At 36.5% G+C, this 19,414-nt stretch overlaps 1 protein-coding gene across 5 annotated transcripts in view; it reads left to right on the forward strand.

The window, feature by feature from the left end:
- The window catches only part of pde3a (phosphodiesterase 3A, cGMP-inhibited), a 125,053-nt gene that overhangs the window by 46,020 nt on the left and 59,619 nt on the right, over positions 1–19,414 (forward strand). For all 5 annotated transcript variants that reach the window (XM_067391455.1, XM_067391454.1, XM_067391451.1 and 2 more), the window contains one exon: positions 16,371–16,421. In XM_067391455.1, the coding sequence (XP_067247556.1) occupies positions 16,371–16,421 (51 nt within the window). The remainder of the gene's footprint in view (positions 1–16,370; positions 16,422–19,414) is intronic.

The following is a 19,414-nucleotide window of genomic DNA, read 5'->3' on the forward strand; positions in this document are numbered from 1 at the left end:
TAGGTACACATGCACGCTCGAGACCAGATAATGCACCGGAGGAGAAACACACACACTCAGAAAAGTGCAGGGAATTTCTTTAGGTAGGCGCTCCGGTGTGTTTACCGCAGTGCCGTCTCATTTGTCTTGCAGGGGATTTGACAATGTCAACTCTCGCTTAAAACAAAAGCAACTATTGGCTAAAGCCCTTAATTACTTTCTCCCGGTGTGTGTCGAAGCATCAAAAAATGTCAGACTTTTCACCTGTGACACTTGAACTTGAACTTTTTAAGAATAGCTTATTCTTGCTTCGAACAAAACAACCAATATTGAAATCCCTTAACTCTAAAAAGGCTGGGTTAAAAACAATCCAAGTTGGGTTAAGTCAGTGATTGGGTTGTTTTAACCCAGCAGTTGGGTTAAATGTTTGCCCAACATGCTGGGTAGTTTTATTGAACTCAACTATTGTTTAAAAATTACTATATTGCTTGCTTAAAATGAACCCAAAATAGGTTGGAAATTAACTTAACTTAACTTATTAATAAATGTTAATTTCCAGCCAATTTTGGGTTTATTTTAAGCAAGCAATATACATTTTTAAACAATAGTTGATTTAAAACTACCCAGTAGGTTGGGCAAACATTTAACCCAACCGCTGGGTAAAAACAACCCAGTCACTGAGTTTGTCCATATTTAACCCAACTTGGGTTATACCAAGCATTTTTAGAGTTAATTGAACAATACAGACCGATATTTAAACGTCTTAATAAAACAATACATATTCGTATTTAAATGCCTTAAAGGGATAGTTCACCCAAAAATGAAAATTTGATGTTTATCTGCTTACCCCCAGCGCATCCAAGATGTAGGTGACTTTGTTTCTTCAGTAGAACACAAATGATGATTTTTAACTCCAACCGTTGCCGTCTGTCAGCTGTATAATGTGGGTCAATGGGAACTTCTTTTATAAGAGTAAATACAACTTGCTTAGACAAATCCAAATTAAACCCTGCGGTTCGTGACGGCACATTGATGTCCTAAGACACGAAACGATCAGTTTGTGTGAGAAACCGAACAGTATTTATATCATTTTTTACCTCTTATACACCACTATGTCCAACTGCATTCAGCACTCGCTTAGTGAGGTCTGATCGCGCTCTGACAGCGGCAGTGATGTCTCGCATTTATACTTCAATGAGTGCGAGAGCATAAATCGGCTCATATTTAATGATGCCCGAAAATAGGCAGTGGTATCTATGGGGTATTTTGAGCTGAAACTTCACAGACACATTCAGGAGACACCTTAGACTTATATTACATCTTGTAAAAAAAAAAACGTTTGATGGCACCTTTAAAGCTTTTTCACTGGCCACAATTTTGACATCGATACCATGAAAAAAAAAACTGCCATATAGATATTTTTAATATTATCTCATAATTTGGCAGCAGGTTTATTAGGATGCTGTCACTTTAAGACCTGACGCACGGATCCATTATACCGTTACACATGCATTTTCTTTCTCAACTGTTTACATTCACTTCAAAACATAACTGACCATGTTTACGTGAATACTCACCAAGACCGGCATTTTGACATTATTGTGTGTGTATTTGACTGTTAAAGTGCAATAAACTGAGAAAAAGAACTCAGTTCTGAGAGGCGGCTTTATGTGCGTGCACTTTGGGTTACTCAATCCTCGGGAATGAGTAAAATTATGCATAAAATCCCACGCCAAAATGTAATCCCTGTAACACCAACAATATTCATCCGGAGCAAATGAAATGAGTGAGTGAGGGGAGGCGGGTTTGTGTGTCGACTTGCTGTCTGAGAGATGAGAGATGAGAGAGAAAGAGCAACTCGTGTCCTGTTTCTATTCTGCGAAAAAAATTTATTGGAAGCGTTTCAGATATTTCAGTATCGATATGTATCGAAAAATCAATATTTTTGACAAGACTATTATTTCAGATGACTACATTTGAAAAATGCATATATTATATATACTTTAACCTGTCAAAGTGGGTAGTAGGAGTGACTGCATTACACGCCACTGCTGAAAAATCCGCCCGCAGTTGGCGGGTTGGCGGGTGTTGATGTCAAGCCCTGATTGTTATATATAATCATACTGCTTATGCAGCCATTAAACTTTCTTTATGGTAAATCACTAAGACATGATTTTCTATAAAGCTGCTTTTAAACGGTGTGTATTGTGAAAAGCGCTATACAACTAAGTTTGTCTTGAGGGGATGTTTGTCGCGAAGCAGTCGAGATCTGTTGACGGTCTAAACACTGCAATACGTCTCGTGAAGACACACGGGGGCTCGACAGATGCTTCGACGAGCCTCATTGTGCATCTCTCGTTACGCTAATGAGGTCAAGACCTTCTGCGGCTCTGTCGTTCGCTGGCTGTTCGTCCCGAGCCTTTGTGTGACTGGCAGTCTCCTCTCCAGCGCTTTTATTCCATACAAGGCCCTGCCAGAGGCATCGTGAACACAGCATGAGATCTCAGGTCTACGTCACTCTCACTCACTACCCGAGAGCGACCTGGAGAGCAGCAGGCAGCGCTGGGAGAGGAGGCTTTTAATTGGCCAGAAGCGCTTCGAGTGAACACAGTGTTCTCGGCGGGCCTGTCGTTCGAACAAAGAACAGATTCGTCACTTGCCCTGTTTTAACCTGTGCCCGTTGGCGGAACGTGAAGGTTGCATGTGATGTTGTCTCAGACGTTTTAACAGCAGAGGTTGTTTAGATTGAGGAGACGGAGACGGTGAGAATCAAGGCGCCGACTGTCACCTCTCGAAGCGCGGCCGGCCCGTTTGTCACTGACGTCGGATGCCATATTTATGTGCTGTAACTCACAGCGGTGAGCATATACAGTGCTGGGTGGTCCAGCTTGAGTTTGTTGGGGCTGACACCGTCTTGAACAGGAATCTTTATGACCGTGTGTGTGTGTGTGTGTGTGTGTGTGTGTGTGTGTGTGTGTGTGTGTGTGTGTCGGACGGCCCTGAACGTGTGTCAATATATGGGGCTGGTTTTGCTGTTTGCTTGTTCTTACCTACACAACTTCAACAGCATGCCGTCTCTAAAGAAGGCCTGTTTTGACACACGTTTGAAATTGATTAAAGAAATAAATGTGTTTTAAATGTTATGCTCTGGAAATGTTCCCCTCTGCTGCAGATCTCAAACCTTATTCGGTTGCATATGTATAATATTAAACATGTTGAATTATGAATGAATTGCAATTGAAAGAAATGTAAAAACTAAAAAAAAGTTAAAAAATGTTGTTTTAAAGGGTTGGTTCACCCAAAAAATGAAAATTATCCCATAATTTACTCACCCTCAAGCCATCCTAAGTTGACTTTCGTCTTTCAGTCAAACACAATCAGAGTTAAATTAAAAAATATCCTGGCTCTTCCAAGCTTTATAATGGTAGTGAAGGGCATCCATCCATCATAAAAGTAATCCACACAACAAGAATGGATGAAAGATAAGTAAAATATCCATATTTATAACTTTATAAACTAGAATCACTGGCTTCCGTACACGAGTTGATTCCAGCGGAATTGTGTTTGACTAAAAAGTCATATACCCCTAGGATGGCTTATGGAATAATTTTTGGGTGAATTAACCCTTTAAAAAGCCTTAGTTTTTTATGCATTTAGTCAAGGGATGGCGAGTTTATTTATATAGCATATTTCATGCACAATGGTAATTCAAAATACTTAAAGTAGTCATTAATGAATCATAACAGATGCTTAAGAAATACAATTTAAAAATACAAATTAACAAATTAAAATCTTTTTTTTAACATTTAATAAATTAATACAAAATGTATTTAATATTATACAATTATATGTTAAATGCTCAGTTCACTTCAGAATTAAAATATCTTGATAATTTACTCACCATCATGTCATCCAAGATGTTTACGACTTTCTTTCTTCAGTCGAAGAGAAATGAAGGTTTTTGAGGGAAAAAAAATTCCAGGATTTTTCTCAATTGGGACCAACGGGTTGAAGATCCAAATGTCAGTTTCAGTGCAGCTTCAAAGAGCTCTACATGAGGAATAAGAGTCTTATCTAGAGAAACCATCTGTCATTATTTAAAAAAAATAAAATAAAATAAAAAAATATATATATATATTTTTTTTTAACCACAAATTCTCATCTTGCACTGCTCTGTGATGCTCCATGCATTACATAATCACGTTGGAAAGGTCACGCGTGACGTATGCAGAAGTACCGATCCAGTGTCTACAAAGCGAACATGCAAAGACTAAGTCAAATGGCCTTTACAAAAAAAAAGTAAAACAACGATGTCGGATGATTTTGAAGTTGGAGGAGAAAATGAGATGAGTTTTTTGCCCTACCACGGTACTTCCGCCTACATCGTAATACTTCCGCATACATACGTAATGCATGGCAGATCACAGAGCAGTGCAAGAAGAGCATTTGTGGTTATAAAGTATATATTTGTTTCTCTAGATTAGACTCTTATTCCTCGTCTGGGATCATGTAGAGCTCTTTGAAGCTGCACTGAAACTGACATTTGGACCTTCAACCTGTTGGTCCCCATTGAAGCCCACTATATGGAGAAAAATCCTGGAATGTCTTCCTCAAAAACACTGAATTTCCCTGAATGCATCACCCGTGTTGAATTCCTCCTCCTGTCATTCCATCCTCATCTTCGTGTTGAAGCGGTATTTTACGCATCGTTGCATTTGGGCTTCTTTTACCAACTTCCATCTGTCCCAGTGTCAAAGTGAGATTTTGCATTCTGCGTTTAACAAAGCAGTGACACATGAATGAAATGAAGAATAGCAATTTACAGTCCCCGTTCTCCTCTACTGCCTCGCTAACCAGCACTAATAACGATGTTGACACACACGCGCGTTCTTTCTTTCTCGCGCACACAGATCAGGGTGTTGATGTAGAGTGGCTGTCAGTGACAATTGTGCATGCAAAAGCTTCATCAAGCTCATGAATCTTGAATTTGCAGTGCACTTCATTCATTACAAACTTGACATTTCCAGAATGTGGGCCACATGGGTTTGACAGCAAGCAGCAGATCCAAACTGCTCACAATCCCATCATCCCTAATACAGTCAATTACACCTCAGTGAGCGAAAACCCTTCATCTGGTCACTGCAAGTGGCCTCTAATAGCCTTTACTTGACATCTCTCACAGGCCGGGAATATATTAGGAGCGGCGAGTAAACTCAATCACGCTCTGTCAGTGCCGCGTGTCGTACCACCGCGCAGCTTAGTTTGAAACGAATGGCTCTTTGTTCTGAAAATGGCCCCGCGCTGCCAAACGGACTGCCGCGTGTGTCTTTTCCGAGGTTTTATGGCTCAGTGCATGCGGTCCCGTTAGCTCAGGCCGTTCCATTGCTCATGCTGTGTAACATGTAATGATATGGTGTTAACGCTGTTGTGGCTCCGCTCAGTTTCGAGCAACTAAAAAACAGAAAATGGAGTCCTGGGGAGCAATTTGTTCCTCTGGCCGCTTTGACTGGAGCACAGAGGGTTACAGTGTAGAGCCGTTCGGTGGGTTTAAACTCTGAAGGATACGTTTCAGCAGTCAGACTGTTGGCGTCATTAAAAGTTTTAGGGTTTTTTGTGCGCAAACTGCAAATGGATTGGAATGTGCCGACTTTCGCAATATAGGTTAGCTGCGCGAACAGAATGCTGAAAGACATTGTGCTGAAGTGCAACAGCTAGAGTTGCCTTTGAGAAAAAAATGGGTTTTTCCTCTTTGGCTAATTCCTGATGCATATTGACACAAACGGTAAATTTGGCCTTCCTGCGGAGTGACGCAAGTGTGACAGAGACGTTTGGCCAGAGTTGAGTCTGAGCTCAGTCAGTCACCTGCTGTGAGCTACAGTAGCTGATTTATGGAACATGTTTGAGCGACACCCTCGCTTTGATTAGCACGTGTAGTTAATGATGTGACGGGTTCAACGCCAATGTGCTGCTTTTTTTTATTCTGTCGAGAATTTTGTAACTTTCTGGAAGGGTTTGTTATTTTTTTGAAAATCAGTTAGCAAGAATTAGAATCACTCTTGATAGTTATTTATATATTTCAATCATCTATCTATCTATCTATCTATCTATCTATCTATCTATCTATCTATCTATCTATCTATCTATCTATCGTTCTATCCATTGTTCTATCTATCTATCTATCTATCTATCTATCTATCTATCTATCGTTCTATCCATTGATCGATCCATCCATCGCTCTATCCATTGTTCTTGTTCTATCTATCTATCTATCTATCTATCTATCTGTCTATCGTTCTATCCATTGTTCTATCTATCTATCTATCTATCTATCTATCCATCCATCTATCGTTCTATCCATTGTTCTATCTATCTATCTATCTATCTATCTATCTATCTATCTATCTATCTATCGTTCTATCCATTGTTCTATCTATCTATCTATCTATCTATCTATCTATCTATCGTTCTATCTATCCATCCATCCATCTATCATTCTATCCATTGTTCTATCTATCTATCTATCTATCTATCTATCTATCTATCTATCTATCTATCTATCTATCTATCTATCTATCTATCTATCTATCTATCTATCTATCTATCTGTCTGTCTGTCTGTCTGTCTGTCTGTCTGTCTGTCTGTCTGTCTGTCTGTCTGTCTATCTATCTATCTATCGTTCTAGCTATCTATCGTTCTATCTATCCATCCATCCATCCATCCATCTATCATTCTATCCATTGTTCTATCTATCTATCTATCTATCTATCTATCTATCTATCTATCGTTCTATCCATTGATCGATCCATCCATCGCTCTATCCATTGTTCTTGTTCTATCGTTTTATCGTTCTATCTATCTATCTATCTATCTATCTATCTATCTATCTATCTATCTATCTATCTATCTATCTATCCATCCATCCATCCATCTATCGTTCTATCCATTGTTCTATCTATCTATCTATCTATCTATCTATCTATCGTTCTATCCATTGATCGATCCATCCATCGCTCTATCCATTGTTCTTGTTCTATCATTCTATCGTTCTATCTATCTATCTATCTATCTATCTATCTATCTATCTATCTGTCTGTCTGTCTGTCTGTCTGTCTGTCTGTCTGTCTGTCTGTCTGTCTGTCTGTCTGTCTGTCTATCTATCTATCTATCTATCTATCTATCTATCTATCTATCTATCTATCGTTCTATCTATCATTCTAACCATTGATCGATCCATCCATTGTTCTTGTTCTATCGTTCTATCGTTCTATCTATCTATCTATCTATCTATCTATTGGTCTAGCTATTGTTCCATCTATCCATCGTTCTATCTATTGTTCTATCTATCCATCCATCTATCCATCCATCCATCCATCCATCCATCCATCCATCCATCCATCCATCCATATACATATTATTATTCTCTTAAAACGTATATTACATATTGCTTTATGAGGGCAACACTAAATAATAATGATTAATTTTCAAATGATAAACTATTCTGATAACAAATGACTATCTATCCATCCGTCTGTCCATCAATCCATCGTTCTTTCTTTCACTCTATCTATGACCTTGATGTATTGTGCCATATGTAGAGGCTGTGCATTAAAGCTCTTTCCTGCAGGATTTCAATGCCGATATGAAGGTTTGTCTGGCCAGTGCTTCTGCCTTTCTGTTCCTGGAAACCTAAAACTCCTTCTCCAGGGTCTTTTGGTCCTTTACCCAACACCCCTCCACCAAACCTCTGGGATGGGATCTGAGTCAGGTCAGAGGTTGAGGTCTCAGGAGAGGACAGGCATTTCCTGTCCAGCTTTCTTGTTTTTGTCTTCAGACCAGGATATTTGTGCGGACAGAATCCCTGGTGCACGGAGCAGCAGACAGAACGGACCAAAGCTGACAGGGATATCTTTTCACAAGCACACAGGGATGTCTACCGCCAGTCAGGCCCAGTGACCTAGAACAGACACTGAAAAGTCATTATCGCATCGTAAGACCACATCTGTATCACTCGTATGGGCTTTTGTTAGTTGCTGTCATCTTTAAACAAATATTTGTGCTGTTTCTCAGCAGAGCAGTCAAAGTGATCGTGACAAGTAATGCCGTTACATTTGCTCAGTGTCATAATATTGGGAATTTATCATCTTAAAGATTGCGTTTTTGCAGGATTTTTTTTTTTTTAATGCAATACCTCTCAGCTTTATTCATTTTTATTTTCATGTTCATTAAAGTCATCATAAAATCAAAAAATGGCACATCCCTTAATGCACATGCCTTGCATATTCTGATTGAATTTCAGGCTTTATTCTCTAAAATATGTCAGATTATGAAAGTAAAACAGATTTTGTATTCACTTTTGTTCGATTTTATATCGCAATTCTGACTTTGTCTGACTTTATGTCTCTCAATTCTGACTTTATAACTCATTTCTGACTTTATATCTCGCAATTCTGAATTTATATCTCGCAATACTGATTTTATAACTCAATTCTGATTTTATAACTCAATTCTAACTTTATATCATGTAATTCTGACTTTATAACTTGCAATTCTGACTTTATATCTCTCAATTATGACTTTGTAACTCAATTATGACTTTATAACTCAATTCTAACTTTATATCGTGCAATTCTGACTTTATAACTCGCAATTCTGACTTTATAACTTTCAATTCTGACTTTATAACTTGCAATTCTGACTTTATAACTTTCAATTCTGACTTTATAACTCGCAATTCTGACTTTATAACTTTCAATTCTGACTTTATAACTTGCAATTCTGACTTTATAACTTTCAATTCTGACTTTATAACTCGCAATTCTGACTTTATAACTTTCAGTTCTGACTTTATAACTCACAATTCTGACTTTATAACTCGCAATTCTGACTTTATAACTTTCAATTCTGACTTTATAACTTGCAATTCTGACTTTATAACTTTCAATTCTGACTTTATAACTCACAATTCTGACTTTATAACTCACAATTCTGACTTTGTAACTTTCAATTCTGACTTTATAATGCAATTCTGACTTTATATCTCAATTCTGACTTTATCACGCAATTCTGACTTTATAACTTGCAATTCTGACTTTATAACTTTCAATTCTGACTTTATAACTTGCAATTCTGACTTTATAACTTTCAATTCTGACTTTATAACTTGCAATTCTGACTTTATAACTTTCAATTCTGACTTTATAACGCAATTCTGACTTTATATCTCAATTCTGACTTTGTAACTCTCAATTCTGACTTTATCACGCAATTCTGACTTTATAACTCACAATTCTGACTTTATATCTCACAATTGTAAGATAAACAGTCAGAATTGTGAGATAAAAAGTTGCAATTACCTTTTTTATTTCTTTATTTAGAGGCAGAAACAAGCTTCCATAAATATTATAGCCATATGTTTTACAAGAAATAATTAAAAATTTCATGTTTAATTCAATGCACTGCAAGAAAATGAGTTTGTTACTCAGTATTTTTGACTTGTTTTTCAGTGCAAATATCTAAACATTCTTAAATCGAGATACATTTATTTGAGAAGCAAAATTACAGGTATTAAGTCTTGTTTACTAAAACAAATGTAAAAATTGAAGTGAGTTTGTACTCACCAATGGGGTCAGAAAAATAAACATAATTCAAAGGGGAAAACTAAAGTTTCACCCAATAATAACGTTTTATTTTTCTGACCCTATTGTCAGATATTTGTTATTGTTTTAAGCATAAAGTAACTTACATTATAATTTTTTAGTGTATTCTGATTTCAGATATATTTGCACATATGTGAGAACGATCTAATATCTATACAGTATGTCACTTTCCTTTCCCTGTTTTCCTTTTAAAGTGTTTTGGCAGCTCAGCAGTGTTTTTCTCTCCATCTCGGTCTCTGCTCTCACAGTATCGCTGCTCTGGCTCCATTAGGATTCCATTCACTGCGCCACCTGCAGGCCATCAGAAAGAGGACCAGTAAATGAAGTCAATTAAATGGGAGGGGGGGGGAACAAGCATTCTTGACTAAAAATCCAGCCTCATTAAAAAGTGAGTGTAATTTGTACTCAATCTAGTCTGATATGACATGCAAGGCGAGAAGTGAGAATGGTTGGAGGCTATTATTCATTTTTCATTATTCACTTCACAGACATTTGCAGATGCACAAATAAAGAGCATATTTACAGCTTTTACCCCCATATAAACGTCCTCATCAACAACTGAACGCAGTGCTTGAGTAATGGCTCACTCATATGTATTCAAATGAAGCGATAGAGAACACAAGTGTGTGTGGAGTGAATGTGCAGGACGCTGGATATGAATGAATCATTGTGAAATAAGCGAGTCTAGTGCTGGGCTGCATCGGTCCTGTGTGATTTCCAGCTCACCCACAGTCTCTACATTATTAAAAGCGCATTAGCGGCGTAATGGCTGAGAGATGCATCTCAAGTCCTGCTTTCGGCTGCTGCAGCTGAGGGAGGTCATGTGACCCTGCCAGATTAGCAAAAAAACAAGAAGAATTTCCAGAATGGAATACTAGTGTAATGCATACTGCGTACTGCATACTGCCTGCTGTTTTATACAAGAAGTATGAGAAACAGTTTGTAATATGAACGTTTTTCAAATACTAGCATGCTGCTTTGTTGTCACATCAACTTTTTAGAAGTGTCACTTTTGTTTTACTTTGTTTAGGGTTGAATATTTAATGGTATGTAATAATAAACATATATAAAGTATTTTATATATATTAGTATTACAAATATTTGATATTAATATAGTATTTTTTTATATGTTTTGTATATTTTTATGTAATATGTTTCATTTTGAGTTGTTTTTAATCTATTTATGATTATTTTTATTCACATTTTGTTAGAATTTATGGTTATTTTTATTTAAATTTAATAGAATAATTTATATTTAATATTATTGTATTAAATAATTTTATATATAGCTTTTATTTTGGGTTGTTTTAGGTCTTTTTTTAATCCAGTTAGAATGAAATAAGCCAATAAAAATTCTTTAGAGTCCCATAGTTTTTATTTAATATAATAATAAATAATAATAATAATAATTATTATTATTATTAAATATATAGTTTTATTTTGAGTTATTTAGGTCTATTTATGGTTGTTTTTAATTAAATTTATAATTACAAAAAAAGCAATAAAATTATACTTTTTATTAAATAATATAATAATAATAGCAATAATAATATGTAATATTATATATATTGTTTTTATTTTGGTTTATTTATGGTTATTTTTAACCCATTTTAACCCATAAAAATGCAAAAAAAGATACTTTAGAGTTACATAGTTTTTATTTAAAATAATAATGATAATAATAATAATTATTATTATTATTATTAAATATATAGTTTTTATTTTGAGTTATTTTAGGTCTATTTATGGTTGTTTTTAATCAAATGTATAATTACAAATAAAAAAATTAGCAATAAAATTATACTTATATATGTAATATTATATATAGTTTTTATTTTGATTTATTTTAGATCATTATATAAAATATAGAAATAATAATAATTATTATTATTATTATTATTAAATATTTAAGATATCATGTAGTTTTTATTTTGACTTCTTTTACGTCTATTTGTCTATTAAAAATGCAGTGCTGTACTTGTATACTGCACATTTTGTCAATTTTTAGTAGGTGATCCGGTATTCCATTCATAAAGAACATTCACACACACACAGTATGCATACTGCAGAGACAGAAGTGGAAGGGTCGTTCCGAACATAACTAGAGAGATGGAGAAGCAGCGAGAGAGAAAGCGGGACGAGCGAGTCTTTGCTGCTAGCGGGACTGCCGGCTGCAGCTCGTTCATGCAATATTAAAGCGCTGCTGCATCATGCGCCTTATTATGAGGATTGCCTCATCTGTCACTTAGTCCTCTGAGAGCTGCGCCATTCTGTCACGACTAGTTCTCCTCCATTCAAACCTTTCGCTTAGAAAATGGAGAGCTCTGTTATTAATGGCAGATTATTGTCTGTCCTCGCTACAATGACGTCTGAATAAAGAGAAATCTCATTAACACGGCCCATTAGTGCCGGTCCCTTGAGAAATCCTCTCCAGCGAGCGTCACTTTTGTATCAGGGAAGATAAATATTTGTGAAGATGCTGTTAAATCCAATTTTAGGTGCCGTTTTGTGTTTGCAAATATTTTTCTCTTGCCTTAAAATGGAGGGCAAGTACAGTAATAGTTCAATTATCTGTAAATAAAGGCCGATCTGAGTGAGTGACGGCACTGGCTGCGGTGAGATGGAAAGCCTTTGAAATACCTTGGAAAATCTCTCCTCTGCCCATTCTCCTGTGTTTTATGAATAGTTTAATGATTTTAACAGCGGTAGATGAGGGTGGATCTGCGTCAGGCTCTGTTATTAATATAGCAGCTAAATGCCACACTGCTGTTTCGCTGAAATGAACCCCAGACCAGAAAGGCTGGCAGGTTTTGTCTGTGCAATGTTGACTTTTCAAAGAAGTGTTTCTCTCGGGAAGTCGGCTGAAAATGTGTTTTGTCCTAGTGGAACCTTTTGCCTGCTAAAGGTGTTTTGTTCTGACAGCAGATACGCCTGTCCAGAAGCTCGATCCCAACTGAAACGGCTTCACTGATGCTTGTCTTATTTTCTGATTTAACATTGCTCATAACTGAAGGAAAGCGGTTTAGCATAGGTGTGGATCTATATAATGTTTGTTGTTGTTAAATAACTTAATAAAAATCTCTGCATACCTACTGGGAAGTCTGATTCAATTTAGAGAATCAGTTCATTCAAATGATTTGTTTATTGAACAAATGAAAAACTGATACACTCTTGGAAGAAAAGGTTCTATATAGAATCTTAAAGGGTTCCGTCAGGTGCTTCATATATAGAACATTTTATGGGTTCCCATTATGAGATCATTTTATCTTTTATTTTTTATTTAGTTGAATTAATTTCATTTAAATTCATTTTTTATTTTGATTATGAATTAAGCAGCTCATAAACATACACTGTAAACCTGAATAAGTTGGCAAAACTCAAAAAAAAAAAAAAATTGAAGTAACTGACAGGTGTAGTGAATAACACCGATCATCTCTTCATCACGGCACCTGTTAGCGGATGGATATATTAGGCAGCAAGTGAACATTTTGTCCTCAGAGTTGATGTGTTAGAAGCATGAAAAATGTTCAAGCGTAAGGATTTGAGTGGGTTTGACAAGGGCCAAATTGTTATGGCTAGATGACTGGGTGAGAGCATCTCCAAAACTGCAGCTCTTGTGGGGTGTTCCCGGTCTGCAGTGGTCAGGATCTATCAAAAGTGCTTTTTTTACATCACGTGCATGTGCGCCGCTTACCTGGGGAACACATGGCACCAGGATGCATTATGGGTAGTGGCAGAGGCAGTGGTAGTGCCTGATTGGTGATTGGTGTGTGTATATATATATATACATATGAAGAGTTCAGATTCAAAACCCTCTAAATCCATAAGACTTCTTTTCTTTAAAATGAGCATTTTTTACCAGGCTTTTACGATCAAGTTCAGGAGTTTCATTTTAAAGGTAATGATAAGGTTATAAGGTTAAAAAAATTTTTTTTTTTTTTAAAATGTCACTCTAGACAATTTATTGTTTTTTAACAAGTTTGATTTTCTTTTGCATCAAAACCAGCTAAATCCACTTGTGCTTTTTTTGCAAAAACCTCTAAATCCACCTATTTGGGACAAGACGTGGTAAATAGCTGAAAAATCACTAAAGATGCAACTAAAAACCCTCAAAAAAATTAGAGAGCACTTATCACTTAAAAACTAAACAGTAGACAAACCTCTTTGGGATCTAACACGTCTCTTCTATTCAGCCTCCACTTTTTGCCTCCTCCGTTTATATGGCACAGCTTCCATATGAGACGGAAGAATAGCATCTTGTTTGACTTTGTGAATCTGAATCTGACTCTAAAAAAATCTCCTCAGCGCGCCGCTATATTGAAACCGCTCGGAATCATATGATTCGATTCGCGCCTTCTGATTGGTTCTCGGAATATAGCGGCTTTTGCTACCAAAGGGAAGTGGCGTCTAGAGGCTTTTGCCAACAAACCGATATTTCTGAATGGGCTGACGCTGCGATTTAGAGGATTTGAAGCACGTGATTTGTTGAACGTGTATTACGTGCCGTAAGCATTCGTTCAATGTCATTATCTCATTTTTGACAGAGATGGCGTTTAGCGGCTTTTGCATCTGAACTCTTCATATATATATATTCATATATATATATATATATATATATATATATACACACACACACACACACACACACACACTTAACATTAATGTTGCACAAAAAATAAATTCCAGCCCAGTTTTAGGTCAGTTTAAGTCTAAATTAAAAGAAACAAGTTCATGAAACTCAAACCAATTAAACAATTCAAATTACTTAGAGAATTACAAAAGAAAAAGAAAGTTCTAAATACTCATAAAAGTTAATTTGATTGAACTAATTTGTTTAATTTGAGAACCAGGTAATCTTTTGTGCGTTAGGGTTTACAGTGTACTTAGAAAATTGAAATATTATAACAAAATTATTATGCAGTCATTTAAGATATTTCTCCAAACTGTTTTGGCATGAAGCGTTCATACTTCATTTAAAATGAAGTAAAGAACCTTAGAGTTCTATAGTGATCCACACTGAACCTTTTGTGTACTTTTAAAAAGTGATTGATTTTTTTAGTACTATTTTAAAAAAAATGCTTTATATAAATATAAAGTTCACATATTATGTTCTGTCACTCTAATTTTTTATAAATGTTCATATATGTGTTATCGTTTCAATATACAGCCTTGTAGTTTTAATGCCAAACCAAATGAAAATAACTTACTTAAAGGAGCAGTCTGTTTGTGAATCATCTTTATTATTTATGTATGAATAGAAACAGGATTGTGGTTCAGGCCTCTTAAGAGCCTGTGAAAGGACTTCTTTACTAGCAGACGGTGGCAGTAATGAATGAATGCATGATGGCAATGTCATGAATGACAGCCATTGGGTTCCTAAAGCTTCAGTTGAGGACACGGCTTGACCCTCAGCCAAAGAGACTTTACGTAACATTATGTAACCCGCAGCGGCCCGGCCGAGATTCCTCTGATTGACACCGAGTTAACGACAGAACCGTTTTCAGCCAGCCATAATATCATGCTTTTATGTGAAAGACAGAAAGAAAACCTGCAAAAATGTACTTCATATGCGTAAAGAAGAAAGACTTATTTTAAAGTTTTATTTTAAAGGTTCCTACTTTTGATTTTGAGTCTCCTGCAATAGGTTTACTTGCATCCAAGGACAAAAACACTTTTTTCATAATATCCATTGCAGCATCGCACATTTCCTCACAGAATCTGAAATGGTTCCATGAAGGATTGAGTTCAGAATCTCTTTAGGTAAACAATAACTCCATTTATCATTGATCTTTGAAACTTTGCAGACCTTATGCATTCACAAACAGCTATATTGCACTTTACACAAAAGGTAATATCCGAAAAAGCATAATAGGGGCTGCGTAATATATTCCTTTGCTGACAGAGAACTGAGTTTTCCATGACCGTTTCACCTAACTTTGGAAAGTATATTTAGAGTTATTAGGACGTCCTCCGGCTGTAAATACTCCTGTAGATCTGCTCTGTCCATGGTGTTTACATGCAGTGCCAGGTCACATTGTGTACCAGGGAGTTGACGGGATTGAGGGTGGCCGAAGCAAGTATACCCTGATTTACAGCCTGTCTCACTGTATACAATAAAGCCAGCCAGAATGCCATTTGTTTGGCTTCCTCTCCCTTCAAACCAAAGGAAAATATTCATCCAAATAGCTGCATTTTATTTATAAAAGTCCAGTTTCCCAGGCTTGAGTCTTGAGGCTATTTCGGCGGGGTTGAAAGGGCGTCCTGCGCTCCCCGTTTTTTCGTCCTGTGGTGTTTCTCGAACTCAATTGTGGGCAACACGTTTTTTTTGTGACGACTCTCAAACCAATGAGGCCTGTTTTTTGCTGCCTGCGGGAACCTCCTACTGTCTGTTAATTAGAGTGTGTAAAGTTTACAGCCTTTGAGAAGCTGTTAAGCGGCGAAGAGCGCCGAGTAAAGGCAGCCTGACTGTGAAATTGAATTATGAGCGTGTGTCACTGAACAAAATGGAAAGTGTGCGAGAGGGAGGGAGCGGAGAGAGAGAGAGAGAGAGAGAGAGGCATCCCTGGAGGCCCTGATCTCTCTCTCTCTCTCTCTCTCTCTCTCTCTCTGCTGTATTTTTAGTGAGCGAGGTAGAGCGAATAGCCTCACTAGATGCTGAATAGTGAAAGGTGAATGGAATATGTGCTGCACCGTTCTGTGTGTGTGATTCAAAACATCTTGTGTGTCTGTTCACAGATGCTCCCGCAGCAAGAATGGGACCACAAAAGAGGCGCCCGAGGATCTCAGGTGAGCGTGTGTGTGTGTGTGTGTGTGGATGACTGAAAAAGAGCTGATGAATCTGAACCTGATGAAACCTGAAAGAACATCTCTGGGCCACATTTCACCCCAAAATCAGAGAAATAATAAATATTTTTTGGTTTTATTTGCCTTGTGACATAAAACAAAGCATTTTTTTTTTTTTTTGCAAATTTTGTGTGATTTAGTTTATTTCTCATTAGTATAGTGTGAAAAAAAAGTGATATAAAGTGATATATTTATTAGTTGCACTTATTTAAGTTAATAATAAATAATTGTATATTATAGTTAAAAAATATTCTGAATCTGAAGAGAATAATTGAAGATAATGTGATTTTTTTTTTTAAATATCTGGGCGCATTAAGGTGATTGTTCTGTATTGCGATAATTGAGTTAATTTGTGCTTAATTGTCATTAAAATAATGTCACACTTTAGCAAGTCCAAAATACAATGATTTTGTGGTGAAGTTTGAGCTTTGAATTGTTTGTTTTGTTGCTAGATCTCTGATAAATCATTATGACTGCAGTGTAAATGAGTATGTGAGGTGGTGACCCCTAACTGACCTCCTGGTTGTAACCGCGATATGAGGTCTTTTAAACATCATCAGTGACATCATCACACTTGGCGAGAAGAGAGTCTGTCCTGTTATGCAGTTCCTTTTGAACTCTGCAACTGTGTAATAATATGCTTGTGCAGCATGCTTTCCCACTAAAACATGTTTTCCTACCAAAATAATAACACTTCCTGGAGGAAGATGTTGTTAAAGAACTACCAGGATAAAATGATAAAGTAATATGAATCTGTATTTGGCGTCTTGTTATTGTCATTTTTTTCATTGGACTTACTGACTTTGGTGCCTGTTTTTATGTTCTTTAATTAAAAAAAAAGAATAAAAAAGGACTATGAGGATATAAATTCATATTGAAAACAGGAAAAACCTATGAATTGAATATCAGTTAAAAGAATATTTTTAATAAAACATGTTTTATAGACACTTTACAATAAGCTCCTATTTGGCAACACTGAACTAACTATGAGAAATACTTCTAAAGCATTTAAAGTTCCCCTGTATTTAATAATTTTATCCCTTAAAGCTCATCTTTGATCACCAAAATTACATATTTAAGCATTTTTTCCTTAAAAAATTTGTATTAATTCCTTAAAATAGCGTGAATGTAACTCTACACCCTTGTCTCATTTAGTATTTTCAAACTGCATTTTTGAGACTGAATCTTAACCTGATGAACATCCCTGAGCCACATTTCACTCCAAAATTAGAGAAATATAAAATCATTTTTACTTAAAAAAAGGAAGCCTTTTATTATTATTTTTTTAAAAACTAAGCATATTTTTCAGAAATTTTTGGTGTCTTTCTCATTAGTATAGAGAACAAAGTTATATAAATCATAGTAATGTTTGTTGAACTGCCTTTTAGTTGCACTTATTTTAGTTAATAATACATATTTGTATATTATAGTTAAAAAATAATCATTTTATCCCTTAAAACTGATCTTTGATCACCAAAATGACATATTTCTAAAATGTTTCCTTTAAAAAACATGTATTCATGCCTTAAAATAGCTTGAATTTCACTCTACACCCTTGCTTCATTAAGTATACGCGGTTCTATGAATATGCAAATGAACCCCGCCTCTACTAGTTTGTGATGTCAGAAACACCAGCGATTTTTTTGAGACTTTTTGGTTCACTGCAGTTTTAAGGAGAAACTACTCAACAATGGTGTTGATGAATTATGAATTTGCACATAGTTTGTCTTGAAGCATATTAAAAACAGCATATAAACAACATTAAAAGCTTGATTTTCACCACAGGTGGACTTTAATAATCTTTAACTAATGTTAACAATACTGTAAAGTGTTAACAATAGTATGACAACAGTACAATGTATAATATTTTATCCAATAGATTAGGACACATTTTGATGACCCAGAATTATTATTTTGGATGTGTGTATTTCAAATTTACCCACTCTTACTCTTTATTCAGGAACTCCCCAGCGTGTGTGTGTGTGTGTGTGTGTGTGTGCGCGCATATGCTAATGTGTTTGCACATTTTATCTAGTTCTCTTCACGGCTGGGTGAGAGCAGGGAGTAGTGTGACGTCTTTACTGACGTGTTTCTGTACTCTGTGCCCCTGCGTCCGTCCCTCGGTGCTCCATTCATTCCCAGCAGTCTAACCTCCACCTATTTATGCCTTTGCCTCTGACAGAAAGGAAACTCTTTTTTCTTTCCGTCGGGTCACTTGAGACTTTGGCATCCGTGGCCTTGCGGCGCAGCCCGTCAGAAGGACAGAGATTTCATCCGGGGTCGCGTGTTAACGGAGGTCTGGGGGGATTTGTATCAAGAGCTGCTGTGGTAAACCTAGACAGCCGAATAGGAGTTAAAGCTATTACAGTGCTGACAGAGACATAAGTTAAAGCATGATACACGACAGCACGACATGAACGTGACCTTAGAAAACAGCTGTCAGTCACCGTGTCTTACAATAGAGCTGTCAGAGTGTGCTGAACCGGTGAGGGCGCCTCCCACAATGCACTGGGCCTTGAGAGGACCGTAAGGCTGTGAGCTGATAGCAGGAACAATCCACATGAGGGAAGAATGTAATCGTTGTTCTTTGTGAGCGAGTCGCAATTTATGTATGTGTGTGTGTGAAAAACTAGAGGTGTGTCTCCATTAGTGTACTTGAGCACCGTTTTGTAGTATAAATAATGCGAGTAGTTTGTGCACACTGGAATTTCAGATGCACTTTAAATACCTGGAAGATGCACTTAATTAACTGAAAGAGTCAGAAACGTCCAGTTTCATTCTAAAAGTTGTAACTTCTTCCCGAGTCTCTCCATCAGTGTCGACTCCGGTTTGAACAATGTAAGGCTGAACACCGTTACTGACAATCCTCATTTTGGCTGCGTGAGATTCTCCAGCTTTGTTGTTGTTGAGCGACTGTTAAAGCTCCGCCCTCTTCT

This window comes from Chanodichthys erythropterus, chromosome 8 (assembly GCF_024489055.1).
Source record: "Chanodichthys erythropterus isolate Z2021 chromosome 8, ASM2448905v1, whole genome shotgun sequence".
Classification (NCBI taxonomy): Eukaryota; Metazoa; Chordata; class Actinopteri; order Cypriniformes; family Xenocyprididae; genus Chanodichthys; species Chanodichthys erythropterus.